The 25,628-nt window shown below is 38.0% G+C and overlaps 1 protein-coding gene across 7 annotated transcripts in view; it reads right to left on the bottom strand.

The window, feature by feature from the left end:
* Positions 1-15,095: 15,095 nt before the first annotated feature.
* The window catches only part of LOC144977237 (ATP-binding cassette sub-family C member 3-like), a 70,789-nt gene continuing 60,256 nt past the window's right edge, over positions 15,096-25,628 (bottom strand). For 6 of the 7 annotated variants that reach the window (XM_078922246.1, XM_078922245.1, XM_078922249.1 and 3 more), the window contains 5 exons: positions 25,055-25,156; positions 24,415-24,561; positions 23,184-23,342; positions 17,155-17,516; positions 15,233-15,591 (listed from right to left, as the gene is read on the bottom strand). In XM_078922246.1, the coding sequence (XP_078778372.1) occupies positions 15,480-15,591; positions 17,155-17,516; positions 23,184-23,342; positions 24,415-24,561; positions 25,055-25,156 (882 nt within the window). In that variant the 3' untranslated portion in view covers positions 15,233-15,479. Of the gene's footprint in view, positions 15,592-17,154; positions 17,517-23,183; positions 23,343-24,414; positions 24,562-25,054; positions 25,157-25,628 lie in introns of all 7 variants that reach the window. The other variant, XM_078922250.1, reaches the window with a different exon arrangement.

The raw sequence follows: 25,628 nt of genomic DNA, 5'->3' as shown, positions 1-25,628 counted from the left end.
TGTTTGTGTCTGGAGAGGGGGGGGGATGTGCTGTATCACACCATTCGTTTACAGTCGTAAATAACCATTATCAAAATCATTTTTGTTAGTGTTCGAATGCTTGTTTTTTTGTTTCAGCGGTCTCTCATATAACCTCAATTGTGTTGGAAGAGACCTAAAGCAACAAACAAACAAAAAAAAAATCATTGAAATTAGATCAAAAGGTGAAATTAGAAGAAAGGGCAAAGAGGTGTCGGTTATGCAAAACAGTATACACACTCCTGAAGTGTAGATAGATACAAACATACGAAATTATCAATGTCACAGCACATCACCAGTGGCCGAAATCACCAGTCTCATTTTTTTTTTTTTTTAATTTTTTACACCAGCTGGGTGAAATTAGTTCAAAGGTACTGTCTTCAAGGTAAAAATTAGTACAAGGAAGGAATGGAATGAAAACAAAGAATAAATGATAAATTAAAGACTTAAAATGAGTTTGAGGAAACCGTGTGTTCGAAGAAACCGTGTTGGAGTGTATGTAAATAATGAAGAATGTCTTAAAATCTGATCTCATGTTGATTTTTTACTCAATTGTGACTCGTTTTGTGTAACTAATGTCCAGGTTTTAGTCAAGCTTTAAGTTAAAACTGTATCTCTAATTGAAACACCTTATTTATTAAGGGTATTAAGACTTGCTGAAACCCACCAAATGCTGTATTTCTTGTACAAGGAACACAAATATAAAATAACTTTACACCAAATTCCTTTGCTATCCAACTTATTTAAAACAAAACAACCGAGCAACGGAGAAATATAAGCCACCAACCAACTAGTCTACCAACAGGCTAGCAAAATTACATCTGCTTTCAGTGTCGTTTACCTTTTCCAGCCAACCAAAAAAGCACTGCATGAAAGTACAAAATTCTGGGAAGGTCTGATTTGTACATCTCAAATGTTTACAGTCATTATCTGCCATCCAACCCACCAACTAATGAAATTTTTACACAGAATTCCAATGCTTCTTTATTTAAAGTGAAATTTATGCCATCTACCAACAAACCCACCAACCAAGTTTAAAAACTTACTGTTGATTATCTAGCGAACCAACTGACAAAAATACAGATATGTAAGTGCAACAATCTGCTTCTTAAAAATATGTTTGATGGCTTAACATAAAATGGTTGTAGAGCTCAATCAATAATAACACATTGGATTTCCATGAAAAAGATAGGGTCTTCGTCAAGTATCAAAGCAGATTTCAGTATTTCTGCAGCCAATTTTGGTCTCTTTTGGTAGGCTTTGGTATTTCCATAGTTGATTTCAGTCCATTTTGGCAAGTTTTAATACCCCTGATAATTTATGTCATCTTTAGTTGAAACAGTAAAAATAGATTGGTCAATTTGCTCACCCCACTAAAATGAGTACCTGGCCGTAAACAGCGGTGTCTCTGTCGGAAAAAAAATGTAAGATCGTAACAGGCGTCGTGTACTGTTTTTAAGCACTTGAGGTTCCGACGAAAGGCGCTTTAGAAATATGCTTAGTATTAGTATTATTGTTATTATTACATGTTAGGGGTTGCTGATGGTCAGGGACCCTTTGTAAAGCATTTTGAGCATGTTTAGTGTGTATTACGCTATATGAAAGCTCAACGTTTTTTTTTATAAAAGCCCAAAGTTCATTCAAGATCTGCTTTATGATTTCATTTAAACAAACAGGGCAATTTGTGTTAAACAATGAAATCCACATAATTTGAGAAATGAAGGCTCAGCGAAGACATAAAAATCCCCTTCCCCCAACCTTCCCCCTTTTTTTAACATAAACAAACATTTCCAATGATACGCCTAAGTAAGGTCTAAATTGCCTTTAATTTAACGAAATTGTCATGATTGAATAATGCTGTCTAAAGAAAGCCACATCCCAAAAATAAAAGTAGATAAATAAACATAGCCATGACTCCTTTGCCACTATCACTATCACTGAATGAGTTAAGCACATGTGTCTTTAGCTAATGTTTCTTGTAAATGTTTGGAGTGTGGATCAACTGTGGACCTTTGGAGTGCAGTTGAAGTACAACTCAACTGCCATGATTTGACATTTTAAAAAATGAATAAGGAAATTGATTAAATGTGCAGTGTAGTTTAGCTTTTTTTTCTTGGACAGGGTGCACCAATGATTGTGAAAATCATTTTGGTGTGCCGAGCGAGCTCGAATCCAGGACCCTCTGACCTGAAAGCGAGTGTCATACCACAAAACCTCATAGCTGCAATGAAATAGCAGGTTACATACATGGTTTTTGACTTTCCTGCGTTATTTTCCTAAAATTTCATTGATAAATCACATCTCTTATGCAGGAAAAGCACTAATTCAACAGAATCCTATTATTGTCTGGTCATAATAGTCTTCAACAGTCGTACTGTCACTTCCTTCCTAATGACGTATGGTAACTTAGTAACGCTGGCTCTAAACTATCGGAACAATGGCTGACGCCGTATGAAATATTTCCCCGGCGAGCTTAAACGCGTATCCAGAGGTAAAAAACCCCATCAATTTGATCATGTGTTGACTTTTACACATTCAGATCACAAGGCATATGAAAAGTTCTAGCCAGCATGAAGAATAAAAAGTAATGATTTTCTTTGTTTAGAACCAAGATGGCCGCCGTTGCCGGGCGCGTGACATCAGACTATTGAATCCAATTGGATTCAGTAGTTTGATATCACGCCGCCCGGCAACGGCGGCCATCTTGGTGCTAAACAAAGAAAATCATTACTCTTTATTCTTCATGCTGGCTAGAGCTTTTCATATGCCTTGTGATCAGAATGTGTAAAAGTCAAAACATGATCAAATTTATGTTTTTTTCCCTCTGGATACGCTTTTATGCTCGCCGGGGAAATATTTCAAACGGCAGTCCATTGTTCCGATAGTTTAGAGCCAGTGTTACTAAGTTACCATGCGTCATAAGGAAGGAAGTGACATTACGACTGTTGAAGAGTATTAGAACATTATTTTTTCCTGGTTTCACTTTATTCATTTTTAATTCAGAGTTGTAAATCACTTTTATTTGTCATGATGCCTTGAGGTAGGCATTTGATATTTGTTAAGAACCCAGTAAGTCTGTATAAAGGAACCTCTTGCCAAAATATAGCCTAGATTTGAAATGTCCTTTATACAGCTATTTCCACTCTTGCAGCTGCTATGAAATTGTGATTATCTTGTCCTATGTTGTGTGCCAGATGTTATGGTGCCACAAGACATGACCTAGATTAGATCGTTTGAGTCAGCTATCAGACACCTTAACAATTTACCCTTAGCAAAGGCATTTTGCGGTTTCTTCTGTCCATTTAGCTGTTGTGTAGCTGGATGTCTTTAATTCACAGAAAGTACTTTGTCTACTTTGCGATTAATTGATTAATAGCTTCTTATCAGAAGGATAGCAGGCTGTCCAGATAACGCTTCAGAAACCGTTTTTAACTTGTTCCATTGACCTTGCAACTGTGGAGGACTACTTTTGTGTACTGTTACTCAAGAGTAAACTATTTTCTTATTATGAATTTTATAAAATTTTTCGTTCCTGATTTGGGTATTTTGTGAATAAATGGTTAAACCCCATTACAATACCATTAACTTCTTGATTGTTGCATTTTTGGTTTAAAAATTATTTGTACTGTAACTTTTTTTGTGTGTGTCTTTGTTTAGATCTTTTTTCTTTTGCTTACTGTTTTTAATAGAAAAGAAGGCCATCTTTTTTTCATTAACTTTGTTAAATAGCAATATACCATCAAATGATATTGGCTGCATAGGCCAGTTGTTTCTAAACTAGTCCATAATCTCTTCATTCCCTTATTCTGATATAAATTTTGTTTTTCATGTGGCTCAGTGTCTTTTTGATATGAGACCACATGACTTTGCCTGGGTCCTGTTTAGAGTCTTTTGCTAGAAGGGCTACAGTTAGATGGATTAATCTCTCTATCTGAGAGGCGATTTTTTTCTTGAAAATAATTTCTCTATATATACTGGGCGTATATCAATTTAATCAATAATGATGTACATTTTCAGCCTCTCTTGGCATGGTCCTTTGCTAGTGTCGGGGTACAACTTTTAAATGATGGCAAACCACCCAGAGATTGATTGCTTTTTGCATAGACAGTACTATTACTTATGATCCTGTTTGAATTAGCCCTTTTTCCCTTACTTTCTTTTGGATACCTAGAAGTGCAGAGCTGTTACCCTATATGAATTTGAATTAAAAAGATCGCTCTGTAAACCCAAATCAAACGCAATCAAGTACTAAAGCATGTTTGAACATTTTATCATGATTGACACTATATGCTAATATCATCAGAATATTGGTTGAAATTTGGTAAATATTTTGTGTTTGGAAAATACTGAAACCATGTAGGTTTTAAGAAGCATGAGTATAAGATCATCATGCAATGTAAAGGAATTCAATGTAGAATTTCAGGTTAGCAGTGATTCTTTAAAACCAAAGAGTATTCCCGTTAAGAAAGGAAGCAAGGGCAGGGAGGTACATACTGTCTTCTATTTCTATCCCCATATCTGTTTTCCAAGTAAACAGTTGAGTATTTTCCTCTTGGCGGGACCCTGTGCTTGTGTCATTTAGTGATCTCAAACTAAGTACACTGATAGTGTGCTCTTTGAATATACATCTGTTCTCTATTTGAACCAATTTCCCTTTGTATCCCTTATTCTTGGATGCTTTAATTGTAATTCTAGAACTTTTTACTGCTTCCTTTTTACTGGCGTTGATATGACCTAAATGTGTTACAACCCTTAAAAACAAAACAAAGGAATACTTTTCAGCGAACTACAAAACAATGCTCAAGAATAAGCTGGTCATCAGATCATGTTAAACAGGGCGACCTCCCATGATGGGCAGGGGGTCACCCTGTGCCCTCTGTCCCTATCTGTTTTCTGAGTTGCTTTCTGACTTTGTCTTGGAAAGGGATTACTTCGTTTTGTCCCAGCCCTGATGAGTTCTTGACTGGGAGGGAAACAGTCAAATGTATGGTTATAATTTTGGGAGATGATATTCTCTTACCTTGTAAACCATCATTTTGTTATGTACCTACTGTTAGTTTTGTATTCTGTAATCATTTGAGTCTGGGTGGGGTTCCTAACCTCCCATAGTGGGCAGGGGGGTACCTACTGTGTCTTCTATCCCCTTATATCTGTTTTCCAACATGCTTTCTGTCTTTGTTTTGGAATGAGATTACTTGGTTTTGTCCTGGTCCTGGCTGAGAGGGAGACAGTCGAATGTATAGTTAGTTTTGGGAGATGATATTTTTTTCATTGTAAATCATCTGTCTGTTATGCACTGTATTATGCTTTCTTTATATTATATATTATGATTTGTAAAACATTTGAGTGTGTTCCTCTTAGCAGGGACCTGTGCTTGTGTCTGGATGAGACTTTTAGTGATCTCAAACTAAGTACTTTGATAGAGTGCTTTTGGAATCTACACATGTTTCTTATTTGAACTAATTCCCCTTTGTCTTCCCTTTTCTTGGATGCATTATTGTAATTCTAGAACTTTTTACTATCCCATTTTCTTCCTTTTTCCTGGCGCTGATATGACCGTAATGTGTTGCAAGCGCCGTAAAACCCTTAAAAACATAATCATTTGAGTGTGTTCCTCTTTGTGAGATCCTGTGCTGGTGTCTGGATGAGACATTAAGGTGACCTCAAACTAAATACATTGATGTTATGCTCTTGGAATCTACATCTGTTTCCTATTTGAACCAATTCTTACTTTTTCTTGGGTGCTTTGATTGTAAATCAAGAATATTTTGATTATTCCATTTTCTTCTTTTTACTGGCGCTGATATGAGCTAAATGTGTCGCTAGCGCCGTGAAACCCCTAAAAACAAACAAATACAACCAGGTTGATGTTGACACCTTGATTGTATCAATAATGTTTTAAAATGCAACATCTGACTGGAAATTGAATGCGAATGCAGATGATACCACGTAGAGGTTTTACTGATGTATTACTTGGAAATTGAAATTGCTGATATTTTCTGCTCAAAGTCTAAAAAGACAGAACTAACATTGTGCCCAGTTGAAGCACCTTAACGATCATTAGGGAACATTTCAAAAGTCCTCATCCTCTTCAGCCAGCAAGGCCAGGATGTGGCACAGCAGATCTAGGGAAAACATGTCCCATGATCATTTCGGAAAGAGTGCTTGTACAAAGTAGAGGCATATTTGCTCACATTCATTGCATGAAATAAAATGTTTCTTCCACTTCCAATGGCTGCTGGAGAAACAGATGAAGCATTTCGAGTATAGTGAAGCCGTGGAAATACGTCGCTATTTTTATAGTATTATGGTTAAATGAGATACATGTGTACGTTGTTGAAAATTATTTGCCTTAACACAGGAATGGAAGTCACAGTCACGTCGTCTGATTTATTTAAAAAATGGGTGGGTATCTTTTGTTTTTTATTTCCCTCAGCATTGCTTCCTTTCAAATTCCATATGCATGGATACAACAACGGGAATCGGCTACAGCGGGGTTTGTTTTTTTATTTATTTATTTATTTTTTTTTTGCTAGTCCCACTATACCCGTTGTATCCGAGTACTCTGTAGTAGAACGACAGCAGCAGCCTCTTATGGTTCTCACACTACTATGTTATGACGATCGTCCCAATCAGCAAAGTCCGGTCCGCATTCGTGCACCGTCGCAATTCCGCCTGGTAGCATCGTCACAACACACCGTTTTTGTCCACATCGGGTACATGTAGGACAGGTGGAAAGTCCCCACTGATGAAGCGCACTTTCTGTTAGGCAGCTCATCGTCCGAAGCTGATTCGCAGCCACCCAGTCTCCTCTTACTGGTATCAATGCCTGGAAACTTCTCACCAAGCTTAGAGGAGTGTACGTCCCATCCCCCACGAGGGATTGAATTCGTCCAAAGTGACTTCCATCTCGATTATGCATCTCTGTCCGTAGTCAGGGAAGCTGCAAGGGTTGCCGGGACTTATTTCGGCTCGAAACGGGGGCGCCGTCCATAATGCGCTTCAGATAGGTATCCCCATCCCCTCTCTCCCGGATCTTACTTAGCCAGTTTACCGTAATCGTCTCCCTCCGGACATCGGGGGGCTGAATTGCTACCGTTATCGGGCCCCATTCTCTAGGCGTTGTTGCCAGTGTTCCTGACACTACATATGTGCATTGACTTGCGAAGTTTTACATCGACCTTCTCAACGTTTCTGCTTCTACCCCACACTGGAGCACAATACTCTGTCATCTGCATTTTTTTGCCAAATTGGGACCTAAAATTTGCCCAAAAAAAACCCCAAAATTTGCCAAAAAGACCAAAATTCGCCGAAAAATTTGCCGAGGAGAACTAAGCATTTCAGTAAAAAATTAACACGCGATACAGAAAAAAAAAATATAAAAGACAATTTATTACATTTAAGGAGGCTACATTATGAATAGCGTTGTTACAAAGATTTTAAAGGATCATTATCCGTAGAGTAGCTTCCCTTGGTTTGGGCCCAGGCAAAGCTGAAACATTTCTCAAGTTTCGCACTTTTTTTTTCGTTATTTTGTTTTCGCTTCTTTTTTTTTCCAAAAAATTTGTCACGCGATTTGCCAATTTTGGGAAATTTGCCAAAATTTGCGGATTGTCCTGATATTTGCGGCCGCAAAAAATTCAGATGACAGAATACTCTGCGGTGGAATAGCATAGTGCCAGGGCGGATGTTCTCATGAGAGCTTGGTTAGCGCCCCAAGTCGATCCCGCCAGCTTCCTCAGAAGACTTGTGTTTCTCTATCTTCAGGGCAACTCCTTCGAGATGCACCTGATAGGTAAGGCTGCGGTCCAGCGTCACCCCTAAGTATTTTGGATGCGGCTCATATGGGAGTGGCTGGTCCCCACGAGGACGTTCAGTTTACGGGCTAGAGTGTGTAAAGTCAAGACTTTCCACGGTCTCCTGCCACCGTTGCTTCCTTCCTTCTGCCAGAGACTGAAATAGTCTATCGGCTACGTCCTGGGACTGGGTCTGCTGGTAATCTTTGTACAGCTTTTCCTACTCTTCCGTCCAGCAAGGGGTGTAGAATTTCCGTTTGCCCCGTGGAATAGAGCGTTGAGCGCTCTTAGCCTGTTAAATCTGGTTATATTCTCGGACTTGGGAGGAATGGCAGGGCAAACCTGCTCGATATAGGAATTCCTCCCAGTTAGCCTTCCTGAAGTTCCATCTGCAAAGTGGGAGAGACTGCACCCTCTGTATTGTCACCCATGCTGTGACAAGAACCGGGCTGTGCGGAAAGTCCCCGAGGACTGTTCGCTTCACCTGCAGCGGTTCACCGTTCACGCATTTCGTAACCAAGGTGAGGTCTGGAGTATACTCCTTCTTATGGCGGTTACCCTTGGCTGTAGGAGTTGGATCATACACTAGGTGTATCTCGTTACAGTCCATCCATGAGCGGAGTTGTCTTCCTGCCTCGTTGCAGTCTCGGTAGCCCCATTCGTGGTGGTAGCTATTAAAGTCTCCCAGACAGATGGAAGGATGGCTAACCACCGGTACCGGTGGTGTAGTCCAAGTCGCTCTAGGTGGTTTGTAGATATGCAAACACAGTCCACCTAATTCTGCGGAAATTCGATTCGCCCCATTGCTGCCCGTTGCACTCTCTATCTGGCCCCCCGGAAATATGCAAAAAAATATCCAAAATTATGCGGGGGAAATTGCAAATTATGCGGAGGAAAAAGGCAAATAATGCAAGGGAAATTACAAATTATGCAAAACAAGAAAAAAGTAATAAATCGCCGTCTAAATTTTTCCATTGCTTTATTTACATTTAACCAATTCAAAATTAAAGAACTACAACGCAAATTCAAAACTTAATTTTTTGTTGTAGCACAGAAAAGCTAGATGTCGCAGAGACGTTGTGCTAAGACTTCTGCGCCTGTCTGACAATATCAGATTGTAAACAGAAAAGCTGTGCTCAGCATCAGCGCTGTTGATCGTGGTGTATATGTACCACTTGGCACAAGAGGCCAAAGCGGGCACTTCATCAGAAATGGACTGCCAAAAATGTGGCACTCCACTAGAACCTCACTCCATCCAGGTGTGTATTGGTGGTACCAATACTACATACAAATTAGTGCCGCACGGGTTTTGGTTATCGAGAACAGTAACACCAGGAACATAGCTCAACCAGGAACAAATTCCTGGTCATGTTACTGTTACTGTGTGTGTGTGTGTGTGTGTGTGTGTGTAGAGAGAGAGAGAGAGAGAGAGAGAGAGAGAGAGAGAGAGAGAGAGAGAGAGAGAGAGAGAGAGAGCGCGCAAACCAGCCTACGTCCCTCCCTCCAGTCTGAACCTCTCGTCTGTCTGTGGTTGGTACCATAAACACGAGTACGCAACCTCTCGTCTGTCTGTGGTTGGTACCACAAACACGAGTACGAACGTCGTACCCGTGTCATCTATGCACCGTACTACTTAGGACACGACTGATACGAAACTCTCTTCGACCGGAACAATCGCACCAGGAACAGGTTCCGTACCAGGAACAACGCCACCAGGAACATGAAAATGTTCCGAATGCCCGCCGCTAATACAAATGTATTTGTAGGATCTCCTGACTTAAACAATCTACAGTGAAAGACTGTTAAACCGAAATTGGTTAACCCAAGAAGAAATTTAGCATCTATGTTTTGCTATTAAACACCCCAACCCCCCCCCCCCCCCCCCCCCAAAAAAAAAAATAACAACAAAAAAAACAAAAACATAGTCAATAGTCCCTTCCATTTCGGATCACCAGTGTTTCACTGCATATCTATCATAGCAATGTTTAGCCGGTTAGCGAGAGAAAGGCAGTGATCGCTTGGCGCTTTGTTTTGATTAGATCTCAAGAAGACAAATCAAATCGTACACTTGGAATTGGAATAGCCTCCCTTTAAAGTTAAAGGGAAGTCACTGTCACGTATTTGGGAACATCGTCGGACTTTTTCGGTTTCATTTTTCTTCATACAATGGTCATAAATTCACGCTAAAAACAATATTTTGCATAATTATGCGGTAAAAGGTGAATTATGCGGCCGCATTGCGGTAAGTGGCAAATTATGCGGCCGCATCGGTCGCTCTATGACCCTTACCTTCGATGGCTCTTTAGCGTACACGCTAGGCTAATGCCCCCTTTGAGCCTCGAAGTGTCCTCTGGTAGGACTACCGTATATAGGTACTTTGGTAAACGTCCATTTGGCCCTCCAGCAGGGAGCCGATAAATGGCCTAGTGGTTGTGACCCGATTTTTTGGACTTTTGAGTGATGGGTCTCAGAAAAAGTTCCATAGATTTTTTGTTTATGGATGGATTTTAATGATTGATGTCTTATTTTCTTCAGGAGAAATTACTCTATCGTTTGGTGTAGTTTATTTTAAAATCAATGACAATTTAGTACAGTATAACTTTTGATTATGGATAAAATAGGGTATAATTTAGCTTTGGATAATTAAAAGATTAGAACTTGGTAAATCAAAATTTCATGCTGGCACGTTTATTTAACATCTTAACTTTTTTATAAAATTAAATTCAGGGCAAAGTTGTATACCGCATCCATGAAATTCGTTCCAGTAAAATCCTTACTCAAATCTTAGCGGCCATTTTAGACCAGTTTTGAAATCCAAATGGTGGTTACTACCGGAAATGCAACAATTTTCAGGTCACAAAGTCCGTCAGTAAATAACAAAGGCAAATAGAAGACCATTTTTCAGCCTTTAAACTAACATAACTTTTTTTCTGTTTATCTGATTTTCACAATTTTGGTATCATTAGAATCGTGTTGAAAAGCACTTTAAAATAATATAGGTTTCATTGAGCTCAATCCAATTTGAATTTTTTACCAAAGTACCTACCGTATAGCCTGGGATCTGGAATCGAGAAGATTGCGCGCCTGAGAAAAGGTAGGTCTCCTGTTATCGGAGAATATCGACCCTATGGGCGACCAGTAGCTTTGACAAAAGTTCATTTTTTGCCATATTCTGGCTATCGACATTGAGGGATAATATATGAGTCAGGTCTCGCATTTTCCAGGAGACCGGTGGATGAAGAAGTATGACTATGTCAATGATGTTTCGCTGGTGAAGTACAGGCCTACCCATGGGTATAAATATAAAACGGGTCCACTCCAGTATTTGTATACCGATTATATCAGAACTTATGTTTGATCCAGGTACGTATAAAGAAAGAACATAATATATTCTGACAAAGTATAAAGACCCATTCGTGAAACAAAGTGCTTAAGGATGTTAAATCAGTTCCATCTGGGCAGGGTCTATTGACCCCCCATGATGGACAGGAGGTCATTTGCTGTGTCATAATTTATCCTCCACCTGTTTTCTGAGTTGCCTTCTGTCTTTTTCTTGGAATGAGACTACTTGGTTTTGTCCTGGCCTTCACCAGAGTCATTGGTGGGGGCTTTGACCTCCATTGGTGGGCAGGAGGTCATGCTGTGTCTTCTATCCCCGTTTTCCGAGTTGCTTTCTGTCTTTGTCTTGGAATGGGATTGCTTAGTTTTGTCCTAGCCCTGACCGGAGTCCTTGACTGGAAGGGAAACAGTCAAATGTATGGTTATAGTTTTGGGAGATGGAAATTATCTCTCTGTTATGTATTTTTATTTATGTATTCTCTAAACATTTGAGTGTGTTCCTCTTGGTGTTCTTAGTTCCTTTTAAGTTATGAAAAGTTAATTCATTGTTGGATAGACATATTAAAAATAATGGTAAAAATATAACACAATTGAACAGAAGAATGTATTTTATTCGGAAACATTCAGAATTTGACATAGACAAAACGTTATGCACCCTTTTTTATAGATCCGTTTTGGAGACCGTTATTATTTTTTGTATTACAGCATGGTGTGGAAATGCCAGTATTTGCAACATTAAGAAAATTGATCGGACAATTGACAAAGCAAGGAGTTATACTCACCCAATTTCCAATGTGGAAGAACTGTTCAAGAGAGTTTGTCTATGTAAAATGGAGAAAGTTATGAAGGATGGCGATCACCCCCTTCGCAAATATATTAAGTTCTCCATGAGGAGCCGTCGCCTTATATCTATAAAAACAAAGACAACACGTCACCGTAATTCATTTTTGCCACATGGTGTTCGAATTTTTAACGCCCAACTGTGATTTAAATTAAATACTATCTTTTAAATATACACACACAAGTTCGGACCAAAGGCCAGAGGTATGGCCTATCTCAATTTATTAAACTAATATATAAGGTGACAATCCCATATTCTTTTTTAACTGCCACTGAAATAACTTAAACATGCGCACCGTAAAACCCTTAACAATCAAACATGTTAGTGCGATTTTTTTAGGCGATCTCAAACTAATACCTCCTACACACCTAATGATCTACCGGCAGGTAGAACGTTAATGTTTGAATGCTGCCGTCAGAAATGTCACTTTGGTAGGAGACAGCAAAATATTTGACATGTTAAATATTTTCTTGGCTTGCCACCGGAAGGCGGCTTTCCTTTGATCTTTTTTTAGTCAGAAAGCAAACTTTTTCGGCCATCAATCTCAAAAATATCACTCCGGTCTTAAAATAAATACATACTGTATTTGAAATCACCAGGTCCAAATGAACAAAGTCTACGCGTGTACGTCTCGATTTAATGCTTATCAACAAAATACTTTTTAAAGTTTATAGCATTACTTACTGTGTAGTTTATACCAATTGATGAAAAAATAAGGAATCTCTCTCTCTCTCTCTCTCTCTCTCTCTCTCTCTCTCTCTCTCTCTCTCTCTCTCTCTCTCTCTCTCCCTTCCTTTCTTTCTCACTCTCTTTCTTTCACTGTCCCTCTCTCAATTTCTTTATTTCTTTCTTTCTCTCTTCATCCCTCGCTCTCTCTCTCTCTCTCTCTCTCTCTCTCTCTCTCTCTCTCTCTCTCTCTCTCTCTCTCTCTCTCTCTTCTCTTTGGTGCTGTTTTTTTCCCACTCTCTCTCTCTCTCTCTCTCTCTCTCTCTCTCTTCTCTCTCTCCTCTCTCTCTCTATATATATATATATATATATATATATATATATATATATATATATATATACATACATACATATACATAATATATTCATTCTCGGGAAATTGCTATGCATGAATCAAACGAAAGAGATAGAAAGAAATATTTAACACTCAGTAAAAAAAAACATCCACGATTATGAATTTACTACCCACCCAATAACACCGTACAACTATAATCTCTCACCTCCCCTCCCCCTTGCACAACTTGCAAATACATTTGTACACATATTTATATATAAATTTAAACACATACGCCCAATTCAAATGAACACTATATCAGACATCTGGAAAAACAAAACAAAATATCCACAAGAACGAGTGTTGCCGCCTGACGAAGCCAAAAGATTCAAACTAATTTGTTGGTAATGCAAGAAAGTAAATAAGGCGAGAACATATATATAGAAATAAAGTCCTTCTAGAGTTGATCTCATAAATTACAAAAGGTTATAATGCCTCTCATTGACAAAACAACCTTACCATATTGGCCAGATTAGCCATATTATAGCGACGTAGGTATTACGATAAATCCAAAGTCTTAAACCTGGAACTGATGAAAAAAGACACTTGTTCCAAACTATAAAAGTCACTGGCTTCAAAAAATGCTGTGTAATTTTACTAAACACCCCTTTTTATACTAATTAAATAGTTTCTACTCCATACAAACTTATATTGCTTACACATATTTTTTAAAAATCTTAAGTTTTAAATTAAAGAATTTGGAAATCGCCCTTATCTGTGAAGTAAGAACTAAGGAGCCAACACGAGAAACATGTTTTTGTTTGTTTGTTTGTTGCTTTAGGTCTCTTCCAACACAATTGAGGTTATATGAGAGACGGCTGAAACAAAAAAAAAACAAGCAATCTAACAAAAATAGTACAAATGTCAATCAAAATCATAACCTAAAGATATCATAAGCTAAATTATAAATAACCAAGAACAAACAGGCAGAAGATTTACAGAAAAAAATATCCCCTGTCAAAAATACAATCACAAACCAAAGAAGCAGGATAGGCTAGTAAAGAGAAGAAGAAACGACATCACTATCGGATCGTACACCCATGCGATCATCATAGGTATATGATTCAAGGGTGATGCTCCCATCCAACCACCCGCTGAGAAACATGTTTTGTCGTTGTTTGATATACTTGGAATGCAAAGGAAGTGTAATATCAATGCATGGCTAACAACAGTGATGTCTAGTCTTAATTCTGATTATACCATGTGAAGTAGATTGTCTCGTTGGGAGAGCACTCACTTCACACTCTTAAGGCCAAATATCGATCCCTGGTGAAGTCGAGTTTTTTTTCCTGACCTCCCCCCCCCCCCCTTTTTTTTTTTTTAATTGACCACAATGATGTTGATGGGTGTCACATAAAGTGAATGGAAAAAGAGATTGGCCATTCAATCTTTCAATAGAGAACCAATGGTACAATTAAAATACATTTTTAGAAAGGCCACATTGTAAATAGCAATTAATGAAACATAGATAGGCGTTATCTGACATTGAAAAAAAAACCACATAAAAACATTACGAGTAATTAAAGACCATTTTTCTTTTTAACCCCACGGGCGAAGTCATTGCAATCTTTTTCCAAGGAAACAGCGTCATCCTGAGGTTTCAAAATAATATCAAATTTAATTCCATTAACAAACCAAAAACCAAATCTTGAAAATTAGCAATAGTTTTTGTTGTTGTTAAAAACTAGATTTTATTCATTTTTTAAAATCGTGTAATAATAATAATAATAATAATAATAATAATAATAATAATAATAATAATAATAATAATAATAATAATAATAATAATAATAATAATAATAGTAATAATAATGATGATGATGATAATATAAAAATAATAACACCAATAACAACATTATTATTGTTTATTATTATTATTATTATTATTATTATTATTATTATATATTATTATTATTACTATCATTATTATTATTATTATTATTATTATTATTATTATTATTATTATTATTATTATTATTATTATTATTATTATATTATTATTATCATTATTATTATCATTATTATATTATTATTATTATTATTATTATTATTATTATTATTATTATTATTATTATTATTATTATTATTATTATCATTATTATTATCATTATTATTATTATTATTATTATTATTATTATTATTATTATTATTATTATTATATTATTATTATTATTATTATTCATCTGCGTACATTTCTAATTATTTATATAACCCTATTCTTTTTCTCTTCCCACTCCTCTATCTTTCTCATCACATCTCTCTCTCTCTCTCTCTCTCTCTCTCTCTCTCTCTCTCTCTCTTTCTCTCTCTCTTCCCCCCCCCCTCTCTCTCTATTTCTGTACAAAAAGAAGGGGGGGGGGGGGCTGATCCAGTCATAGAGTGATTTGAAATATTCCTTGTTCATCCTGTCGTTGTCAGTAGATTATCACACCAGTCTCGCCTCTTTGGCCATACTATAAAAAATGGTGGTGTCGTCTGCCAGAAGGGTAGATGGGGAGTTAAACTCCTTGATCTCCCCTTTGTCCAGAACCATCACCCTGTTGGTAGAGATTATAACACAATGTATACTGGAATTGGAATCGAATTTCAAGAAATTTGAGGTGTTATTCGTACATAAGTAATGCATTAGTATGGTATTACTAGCTATTTAGTACTGAGTTATCAGTATTGCCTCTCTCCATGCTCCATGAAATAAAAAGAAAAGTAAGATATCTAGACATCTGAAAAAGAAATCAAAGATTTAGAGAAGTGTTGCGATTCACCTAAGATGCAAAAGATATGCTTATCATTTTTTTTAAAAATGTTTCCACATTTCTATGTTAAAAGTCTATAACGGTTGCATAAAAATGAGCTGGGAGTTGCTTAACAATTAAATAGAGGGAACATTTAAATTTCGAAACAATTTTGGTTTAGACTCCTGCACGGTTTCCTCGAACTGATTCGAATGTCCCGAAATTTTTCCTTATTATTTTTTGTTATTATTCCATTCCTTCCTCGAACTAATTTCACACAATCAGCTTATAAAAATTAGATTAATTGAAGGATTATTTTTTAATGCGACCTGTTGTTTGGACCACTAATGCGACTGTGACATTGACGGTTACGTATTTGTGTATCTATCTACACTGCATGTGTATGGTTACAGTAGTATGATATACACCCAGATCCATACTCCATTGCCGTTTCGCATAACCAACAACTCTCTGCTCATTCTTATCACTTGCCCATTTCTTTCTAATTTGAATACCACGCGCCATGATTTGCCAGTACTTGGCTACGACAGTAAATGAATGTTGTGATACAGTAAAACACCCCCCCCCCCCCCCGCACCACACAGACACACCAACGTCTTGTAACATATTGTGTATATATCCCTCAACATAGGCAATAAAGTTCCCTTTATTCATCCTCAAGCGGAGATTTGTTTTAGAGTCTGTTACAAGGGATGAATGGAATAGCATAGGTGTCAACCGCAGATCAGGTATGGAAAGGCAGCTTGTTGAAGACCACATAACCCCCCCCCCCCCCTCTCTCTCTCTCTCTCTCTCTCTCTCTCTCTCTCTCTCTCTCTCTCTCTCAAGATGTTTTGGCAAGACAGTTTCATGGACGACGGCTTCCTCGAACTTTTTTTTTTTCATGTCCCGAGGAGTTCGAGGAAACCGTGCTGGAGTGTACATATATTTTTGTTCAAATTAATGTTCGGTTTTGCTTATTTCATTGTCCAGTGAAGAGAGTTAAATCCAGTCTTGGGTAGGTGTACTGGATAAAAAATTACATCGTGTCTGCGAGTTTTGATTGGATGGTTATAGGTTTCAAGATTAATATATATGACGTAGCTTTTGTGGATATTCCCAGGGTAGAAATTCAGACCTGTCATAAACTTACGTGATATTCCACTCACCAACCCAGATGTGGTGAATAGTCTAATGCTTTACAAATAAAACCAATCACAATAAGCAACGCTGGTTTTTATCTCTAGCCACTACTGATTGTAGTAGTGAATGGTAAATAATGTATAAAGTCAAATATTAAAATGTGATGGTAATGAAAAAGACGATGATGATATTGTTGATGATGGTGATGGCGTCGACTTTACTTACCTGTCATAATCTATTATGGTGTTGAGTCGATGAGCAATGGTAAGAATTGTACAGTCTTTGAACTCTCTCCTGATGGTTTTCTGTATAAGGTCGTCCGTTTCCATATCGACAGCCGCCGTGGCCTCGTCCAGAACCAATATCCTTGTCTTGCGGAGCAGGGTACGTGCTAGGCACAACAACTGGCGCTGGCCGACACTCAGGTTTGATCCCTCCTCCCCACACTCATAGTCTAGCCGCTCAGGAAGACCTTCCACAAATTCCCTCAGGTAGGAATGGTCTAGAGCGTCCCACAATTGTGGTTCTGTGTACTTGTCGAAGGGGTCAAGGTTCATTCTTATAGTGCCACAAAATATCACGGGTTCCTGGATTGGAAAGTAGAGAATTATGTTGATGCGTTTGGGTAAAATACTCACAACATCCGCCAACCGGATAAAACGAACAACACACAAGACTGAGTAACCTTGAACATTTATAGTCTGATTGATATAATTCAGTGACAACTACTCACCAAAATGACTGTCAAAAAACAATAACAAAGAGCTGAGAGACGTCGATTTCGCTCCTTCTATTTATAAATACAAATCAATAGGGAAGTAAAGTATGATGTCAAAAAAACTGGTTCCAATTTCATTGGAAATGTAAGACTGAACACATACCCGTGTAATTAATATTCAGAGTGATGGCATCTTATTTTCTGTATCTGTATGGTTGGCGCTGAAGAAACCAATGGGTCAGTCGGGCCTTGAAATCATTTAGGTGTGGTGCCATGATGACCAGTTCATCCAGCCCATTCCACTCCGAGATAGTTCTAATGAAGAAAGAATTTCTGTAGTTTTGTGTTCTTGTCTGTGGGATTTTGAAGCAGTTCGAATTGTTTGTGGCGTATCTCTCAATGGGGTTTTCGGTTATGTGGTTGGCAAAAGTGAGTGCTCGGATTTTTCTATTGTTTGGTCGTGGCGTGAAAAAGGAGTCTGCCTTTGTTGATGGTATTTGATCTGTTATAATCTTGAACATGAATGACAGACCTGATGAGGTTTTCTAACATTTTTGTCATGCATCTTGGGGTTCTGCTCTTATAATTTCCAGTTATGAACCGGGCACCTTGTCTCTGGACTCTCTCAAGTTTTTGAATATCCTCTTTCAGGTAGGGGTCCCAAGCAACTGCTCCGTATTCCAATTGTGATGTCACAAGTGCGAGATAGGCGTTTTGTTTGCATGACGTTGGGGCGTGGCTAAGATTTCGGCGGAGAAACGCGAGGGTGCAGCTTGCCTTTTGGGTTAATTTGTTAATGTGTTTCCCCCATTTCAAGTCCTTTGAGAAGGTGATGCCGAGGTATGGGTTATCGTCGACTTGTTTCAGAACGGTGTTGTTTAACTTGTAGGTCTCATTGTACTTTTTAGCTGTGCTGAGGATTTAGCATTTGTTTGCTTACATTTCATTCCCCAATCATTAGCCCACTGTTCGAGACTATTCAAGTCCTCTTGTAGCAATTTTTGATCATTTGCAGATTTTATTGGTCGGTATATTAGACAGTCATCGGCGAATAACCTAATCTGAGATTTTACTCGTAGAGGTAGGTCATTGATGAACCAAAGAAATAGTATGGGTCCTAGCACCGTTCCCTGTGGTACTCCTGATATGACTGGACATTCATCCGATGACGTGCCGTCTAGGCCTACTTTCATGGTATGTTTTGTGAGGAAATTACAAAGCCATGTGTGTAGAGAGCCACGAATTCCATAATTTTCTAGTTTCTGCATGAGTTTTTGGTGGGGCACAGTATAAAATGCTTTGGAAAAGTTGAGGATACCGATGTCTGCCTGAGTGTTGGCATTCTGGAGTCTCAACAGGTCATTTACAGTTATTAGGAGTTGGCTTTCACATGAGTATCCTTTGCGAAACCCGTGGTTCAGGTCAGTTAGTATGTCATTGTTCTCAAGGTGTTTCATCAAGTTCTTACAGATTATATGCTCTAATAGTTTGGATATTACAGACATCAGTGAGATTGGACGGTAGTTCTCTGCTTTATTTTTGTTGCCCTTTTTAATACAGGTGCGATGTTTGCCTTCAGCCAGCCATTAGGGAGCATCCCGGTGGCGACCGATTTTTGGACAATTATGCATAATGAGGGGGCCAAAATCTCAGCAGACTCCTTTAGTACTGTGTTGGGGATGTTATCTGGACCTGACGCCTTAGATGGGTCGACGTTTTTCAGCAACTTTTCAACTCCTGAGATGTTTATGTTGATATTAGTAAAAGATTGGTCACACCTCTGTGATGTCGGTGGGGTGGTTGTATCGTGTGGATCATGGGAGGTAAAGACATATTTAAATTGATCCAAGAGAATCGTTGCTTTATCCTTCCCCTCAATGGTCAGGGTTTCATTTTCTTTCAATGGGGCTACACCAATGGAATCGTTTTTCTTGCTTTTTATGTATTTCCAAAATGGCTTTGTATTGTTTGTTTCAAGTCCTTTTTCTATAACATTGTTAATGTGAGTCTATTCTGCTTGCCTTATTTCACGCCTACTTTGACGCTGCAACGATTTGTATGTATCCCAGGTTCCGCTCAGTTTAGCCCGCTTGAATGCTTTTGCTTTGGGTCTTAATAGTGCTCGTATTTTCCTGTTCATCCACGGCGGCGTTCTTGTATTTTTATGTACTTTCTGGGGAATTGACCCCTTGATTGCACTGAGTAGGCAGGATTGAAAATGGCTCCACATTTCATTTACATCCATACCGCTTTTGTGCTGTTCTGTGATCTCTGATGACAGTTCCTCGATTCGTTTTCGTATTGAGGCCCAATTGGCCTTTTTGAAAAGGTATCGTGTTTTGGGGGGTTGGTTCATATGATTGGGGTTTAGTGTAGTTTCAGTAACAACGCAGGCATGATCTGATATTCCTGGTTGTGATGTTGTTGAATGGAGGATCAGTGATGGATTGGATACGAAAACAAGATCTAAAATATTGTCACCGCGTGTGCATTCTTCGTTAATTTGTGTGAGGTGCGCTCCTGCTGTAATGTCGATGAGGCTTTGTTGTATTGCACGTAATGGACAGACAGATAACGTTTTTGAACCGTCCCAGTTTATATCAGGACAGTTAAAGTCTCATGTTAGAATCATTTGGTTTGGAGTTTTTTCTGAGTTGATAATTTCAAGCGATTTTTGCAGTTCAACGATGTCAGTTTCGTTTTGATGGGGCATGTAGAACGATCCAACAAGGATGTTTTTATGGCCTTGGATTTTAACGCTTACCCAAATTATTTCACAGTCAGTTTTGAACTTTGCTCACAACCTGTGAGCTCTCTATCAACGAGTATGAATACTCCACCTCCCGGTCGCCTAGTCTCATCATCTTCATTTCCACTTCCTTCATCTTCTGCTTTTTCTCTAGGTAGTTTTCTGTCATTTCGGAATACCTCGTTTTCTTTGGGAAGATTTCACATGACTTAATATTGTCATTTAGCCACGACTCTTGTCCACAGACAATGTCTGGTTCATGTTTGTCAATGAGTGCACAGAATTCAGCTCTTTTGTGTACAATGCTACGGCAGTTCACTGTTAGAATTAAAAAAAAATTCTAGTCTAAATAAATGCCGATCGTCAATAAAGAGCCTCCATGATCGTCGTCTTTTACATCTCGTAATCCTAAAAATCTGCCTTTATATCCTGCTATTGAAATAGTGATGCCACCTTTATGTCAACTATTCATTATTAGTACTCAGAAGGACTGGTTACACACACACTCCCAAGGATTTAAGAACCAAAAGAGTAGACGGTTTGACGTTATGACTTTTCTTCCTTATTGCAGTCTTTCATTGTGGGATTTCACAGGTGCCTTTATTCATTGCTCGAGTTTGTGAGGATGTGATTGGAGAAAAGCGAAACATCAAAGACGCAAGAATCCTTCTGTTATGGCTCTCAGACTATTTTGATTTCAATAGGCTGAATGAAAGACATTTTTAAAAAGATGTTTGATTAAAGTATTGGATTGACAATTTGACATCACGAATTGTTTGTTTAAATTTACTGTCATTACACATTACGTTTATGAGAAGAGGTAGAATAAATACTATTAAAATTTGTTTCATCGTAAGTTGCATCTTGATATTCAAAACTGCCTAGAAAGTATTGCAAATAGGTGTTTGGGACTCTGTCGGGGCAATTAATTGGAATCATAAATAAATAAAATACTCGCTGGTTCTAGCACGCTCCCGGGAGAAGCAAAGAAATCGTGCCGAAATCCGATGCTAGGGAGGTAACCAATATATTCGGTCACCCGGCTCCAGCGTGTCGTATTGCAGAGCATGCTAGCATCCAGCGAGTACTGTATGGCAGTGACATGATTTGAACTGAAGTACTAAGTAACACTGGTCCACTAATCTTTATTAGACCACTACATCTGGTTCTCATCTCTTACAAAATGGCTTTGATACCATGTAGGATTCTAAGTATTCTCTTCCCTCCTCCCCTTGGTTCAACGCATTGGGATCCTCTTCAGAATAATTTACCCAAATGATAGAATAAGATCATATAAAATACTAGTCATCCAGAGCCAGTACGCCCCTGGGCCCGTTTTCATGAAGGCGGACCAGCGCTTAGTCTCTGACTTGGTCAAGGACTTGAAAAAAATCGGATTTTATGTGAGCTGACCAAGCAAGTTCCAGACTACAATTACGGAACATTCGGACTAATTTTTGCCAAGCTTTAGTCATTTGCTGAGGCCGGACTTCCAGCTTAGTCTGAGATTAGTTACAAGGATACATCATAGCGTCGTCAATTTAGCAGCTATTTTTAGATTGAGAGAGCTTCTTTTCGGAAGGAAAATACGCCTGTGTTAGTACAGATCGTCGAGAGTACACCTTTTTCTGAGTAAAAACTAGACTAAAAAAATAAAATCCGAATCTAATCTGCTCGCCAGTTGCGAGTGAATGGAGACTCGAAGTGGATTTGATTCGCTTCAAAGAACAACCAAAAAAAACCCAAACAAACAAAGAAAACAAAAAATATATATATATATATATATATATATATAAACTAAAAACAACCGATTAGAAAGTATAGTGGAGACAAAAGTTATTCTGCTGGCATTGTAACTGGCTGAAATAATCTGATTCATCAAAACAAACTTTCTGTTTTGTTTGTTTCGTTTTTCTTTTTTTTTTTCTTTTTGTTGTTGTTTTTGCTTTTGTTTTTCTTTTATTCAATATCTTCTAGTTTCAATGAAACTTTCATGGCCTAAATATAGAGTTGACGGTGGACCATGGACTTGTGCTGGAAACCTGTCGATGTGTTTGTTATTGTAAAATATGATTTTGACTGAAAAAAATATTTACAAGACAGGACGGACGAAAATGGTGGGCGAAGCACTCGATAATTCAACAATGTTATATGGTGAAGAAAACCCCTAAAATCACCGTATATGGGTTAAAGACTGTCGCTTAATAAAGGCTATTATCTTTTTGAGGCAAATAAAATCTAACTGATAACTTGATTGATAAACAAACAGAAATGATGGATAGACTGACCGACAGATAGATAGATAGATAGATGGATGGTTGGATGGCTGGATCGAGGGATGAATTGATACATCTTGTGTTGGTAAGAAACAGTGTAAGAAGGACACAGGAAGTGCCGACAACAATGGACAAATGGAAGAGACAGTCGGGAGGAAGGATGAAATGGATGGAAGGATATACTGATAAAACGGTTGGATGGATGGATTATAGGCACTCTCTACAAGACTGAACAAGAATCCATACAGGCTGGACAAAGGGGTCAGTAAAAGAGGTGTCCAACAATATTGAAATTAGCCCTCTTGCTTGTGGGTAGAATTCTCCAGATCTCCAAAGTTTGGGAAACCTTTTCATAAAACTCTCTCTCTCTCTCTCTCTTTCTCTCTCTCTCTCTCTCTCTCTCTCTCTCTCTCTCTCTCTCTCTCTCCATTTCACGAGTATAACATCCTAATTATATTATGTTTCCATTTCATTCCATTCCATTCACTTCAGAAAACAGGTATCCCTTTACCTGTGGCAAAATGGTCAATTCACTCCTGAGGTCATGCAGACCCATCTTGGACACGTCTTGTCCATCGATAACAATTTTACCACCAGCGGCCTCGATGATCCTGAACAAGGCAACCGTCATGGATGACTTACCAGCCCCTGTGCGACCAACTATACCAATCTGAAACATACAAATACAAGTCATTTCTTAATATTTAGTCCCCCGCACCCCTTCAGATAGTGGCAATGACAACAGAAACTAGTTATCTAAAAGAATGATTTAATTATAAACCTGCTTTTATTTGAATCAGACCGTATGGTCTCTTCAACTGATAAAAAATAAAGTTGTAAAAGATAAAAGGGAAAACAAAACTAAAATTTCACAATTCTGTTTGTTTTTGTTTTTTGTTTGTTTGTTTTTGTTTTTTTTTGTTGTTGTTTTTTTACTTTTAAAGGTTTTCCCACATTGTGCTCATTCCGTAATGGAACCATTTTTCACATGGTGGATGAGACAATATGTCTAAAAACACCAACTCTACTCATCTTATTCAGTTCAAACAAGCCAGTTGATCTGCACGTCATCGTTCCTATCCACTAATTGACTCAATGGCATTATTACACATGCACAACATACACACATACACACAGAGGGAGAGCGAGATATGTGCGTGCACACATGCACACACAACAACACAAGAAAATTTGACAGATTTAGATAGATAAATATTTGGCAACTTGGTGAGTTTATCTTTTTGGGTGCTTGAGGAGCTTAAATATTATTATTTCTATTGCATCTTTCTCACCTCATGTTTACGCAACAAGCGTTAATTTTGCGCTTTCCTGCTGGCTATAAAGCATATGTCAGCGTAAAAATTACCTGGGAAAAATTCACTGATAGAAAGATAGATGGATGGAAATAAATAGATAAAAATAGACAGACAGATATAGATATATAGTAGATAGATAGGTAAATAGAAAGATTGATAGACAATAGATATATACCAGATAGGCAGAAAGATAGCTAGAGAATATATATAATATATATATATATATATATTTATATATATATAATATATAATATATATAGAGAGAGAGAGAGAGAGAGAGAGAGAGAGAGAGAGAGAGAGAGAGAGAGGGAATAGAGAGAGAGAGAGAGAGAGAGAGAGAGGGAAATAGAGAGAGAGAGAGAGAGAGAGAGAGAGAGAGAGAGAGAGAGAGAAAGAGAGAGAGAGAGAGAGAGAGAGAGATCTCACTTTTTCGCCGCCTTCGATAGTGCAAGAGACATCATTGAGCACCAGATCAAGTCCAGGTCTGTACCTCGTCTGGTAATCATCAAAGATGATATTTCCTTCATCCGGCCATTCTGGTCTGGGTTTGGCATCAGGCAACGACCACTCTGCCTAATGGACAAAACAAGTCGTGAAATATTTATAGCACATTATATCTAATCAACTGTCCGTCTATTTGTCGACAATATTTCACGGCATCTGAGTAACAGCAGATTGCATTAAATTTAACATCATGGCACAACTAGATTCACTGAAAACTCAGTGGCTGACGTCATTCAACGTAACAAAACATAGCTTTTTAAAAAGTTAGATCTGCTGAACAGACAGATAATCTAAACCACATCTGATAAACCACGTCTAAAAGGCAAACGTAACAATCGTCTTCATCATTTGAAATTTGAAATGTTGCCCAGTGTTGCTCAGTTACAAGATTACAAATCAATCTAAGACCATGATTGTATGATGATTATGATGACGATGATGCTAATGCCCATGATTGTGATTATGATAATTCTGAATGTGGATGTTATTAAGAATGATAGCTAAAATTATGATAACCAGGACAAAGAAACCAAGGACAACTATAAAGGAAGACTATGTTTACCTCTTGGTCAGTAAATGAGTATTCCTTAATTCTCTCTACAGACACAATGTTGGTCTCTGTCTCACTGAGTCCGTTCACCAATTCTTCCAATGACTCTGTCATCTGATTGGGAAATAATAGGAGGCGGGTAATTTATATCAAACTATGGAATCAAAACCATAATAGGAAGACAATGCCATTCCCAGACAATTTACTTTATAACGTTTTAGTCTCGGATTTCAGAATTTTAAAAAAGTATGAGGTTATTTTTAATGAATTGATTATGAAGTGAAAGTTTCCAGACCAAAACGAAATAAATACTTTTAGAATAAATCTTTCAAGTCTGGGAAAAATAGGATTCTACTAAACGTATAATTAAAGCTGTCATATTTTATCAACACACTGTTAATAATTTCTAACATCAAATCATCATGCCTCGATTAAGGCCGATGCCCAACAGACGGCCAAAAAGACAAATAACACCAATTAATCAAAACAGCAAGCTTATCGGAGGAGTTTGATAAAAAGGATTCTTGGAAATCTTGCATTTGATATCTCAAACTTTGACATCTATGGTCGCACCACGGTTGGTGAC

The sequence above is a fragment of the Berghia stephanieae genome, chromosome 7 (assembly GCF_034508935.2).
Source record: "Berghia stephanieae isolate SIO BIC M18660-M18661 chromosome 7, UCSD_Bste_1.3, whole genome shotgun sequence".
Taxonomy (NCBI): domain Eukaryota; kingdom Metazoa; phylum Mollusca; class Gastropoda; order Nudibranchia; family Aeolidiidae; genus Berghia; species Berghia stephanieae.
The sequence above is the reverse complement of the archived record's forward strand: the minus strand, read 5'-3'. Positions and strand labels throughout refer to the sequence as shown.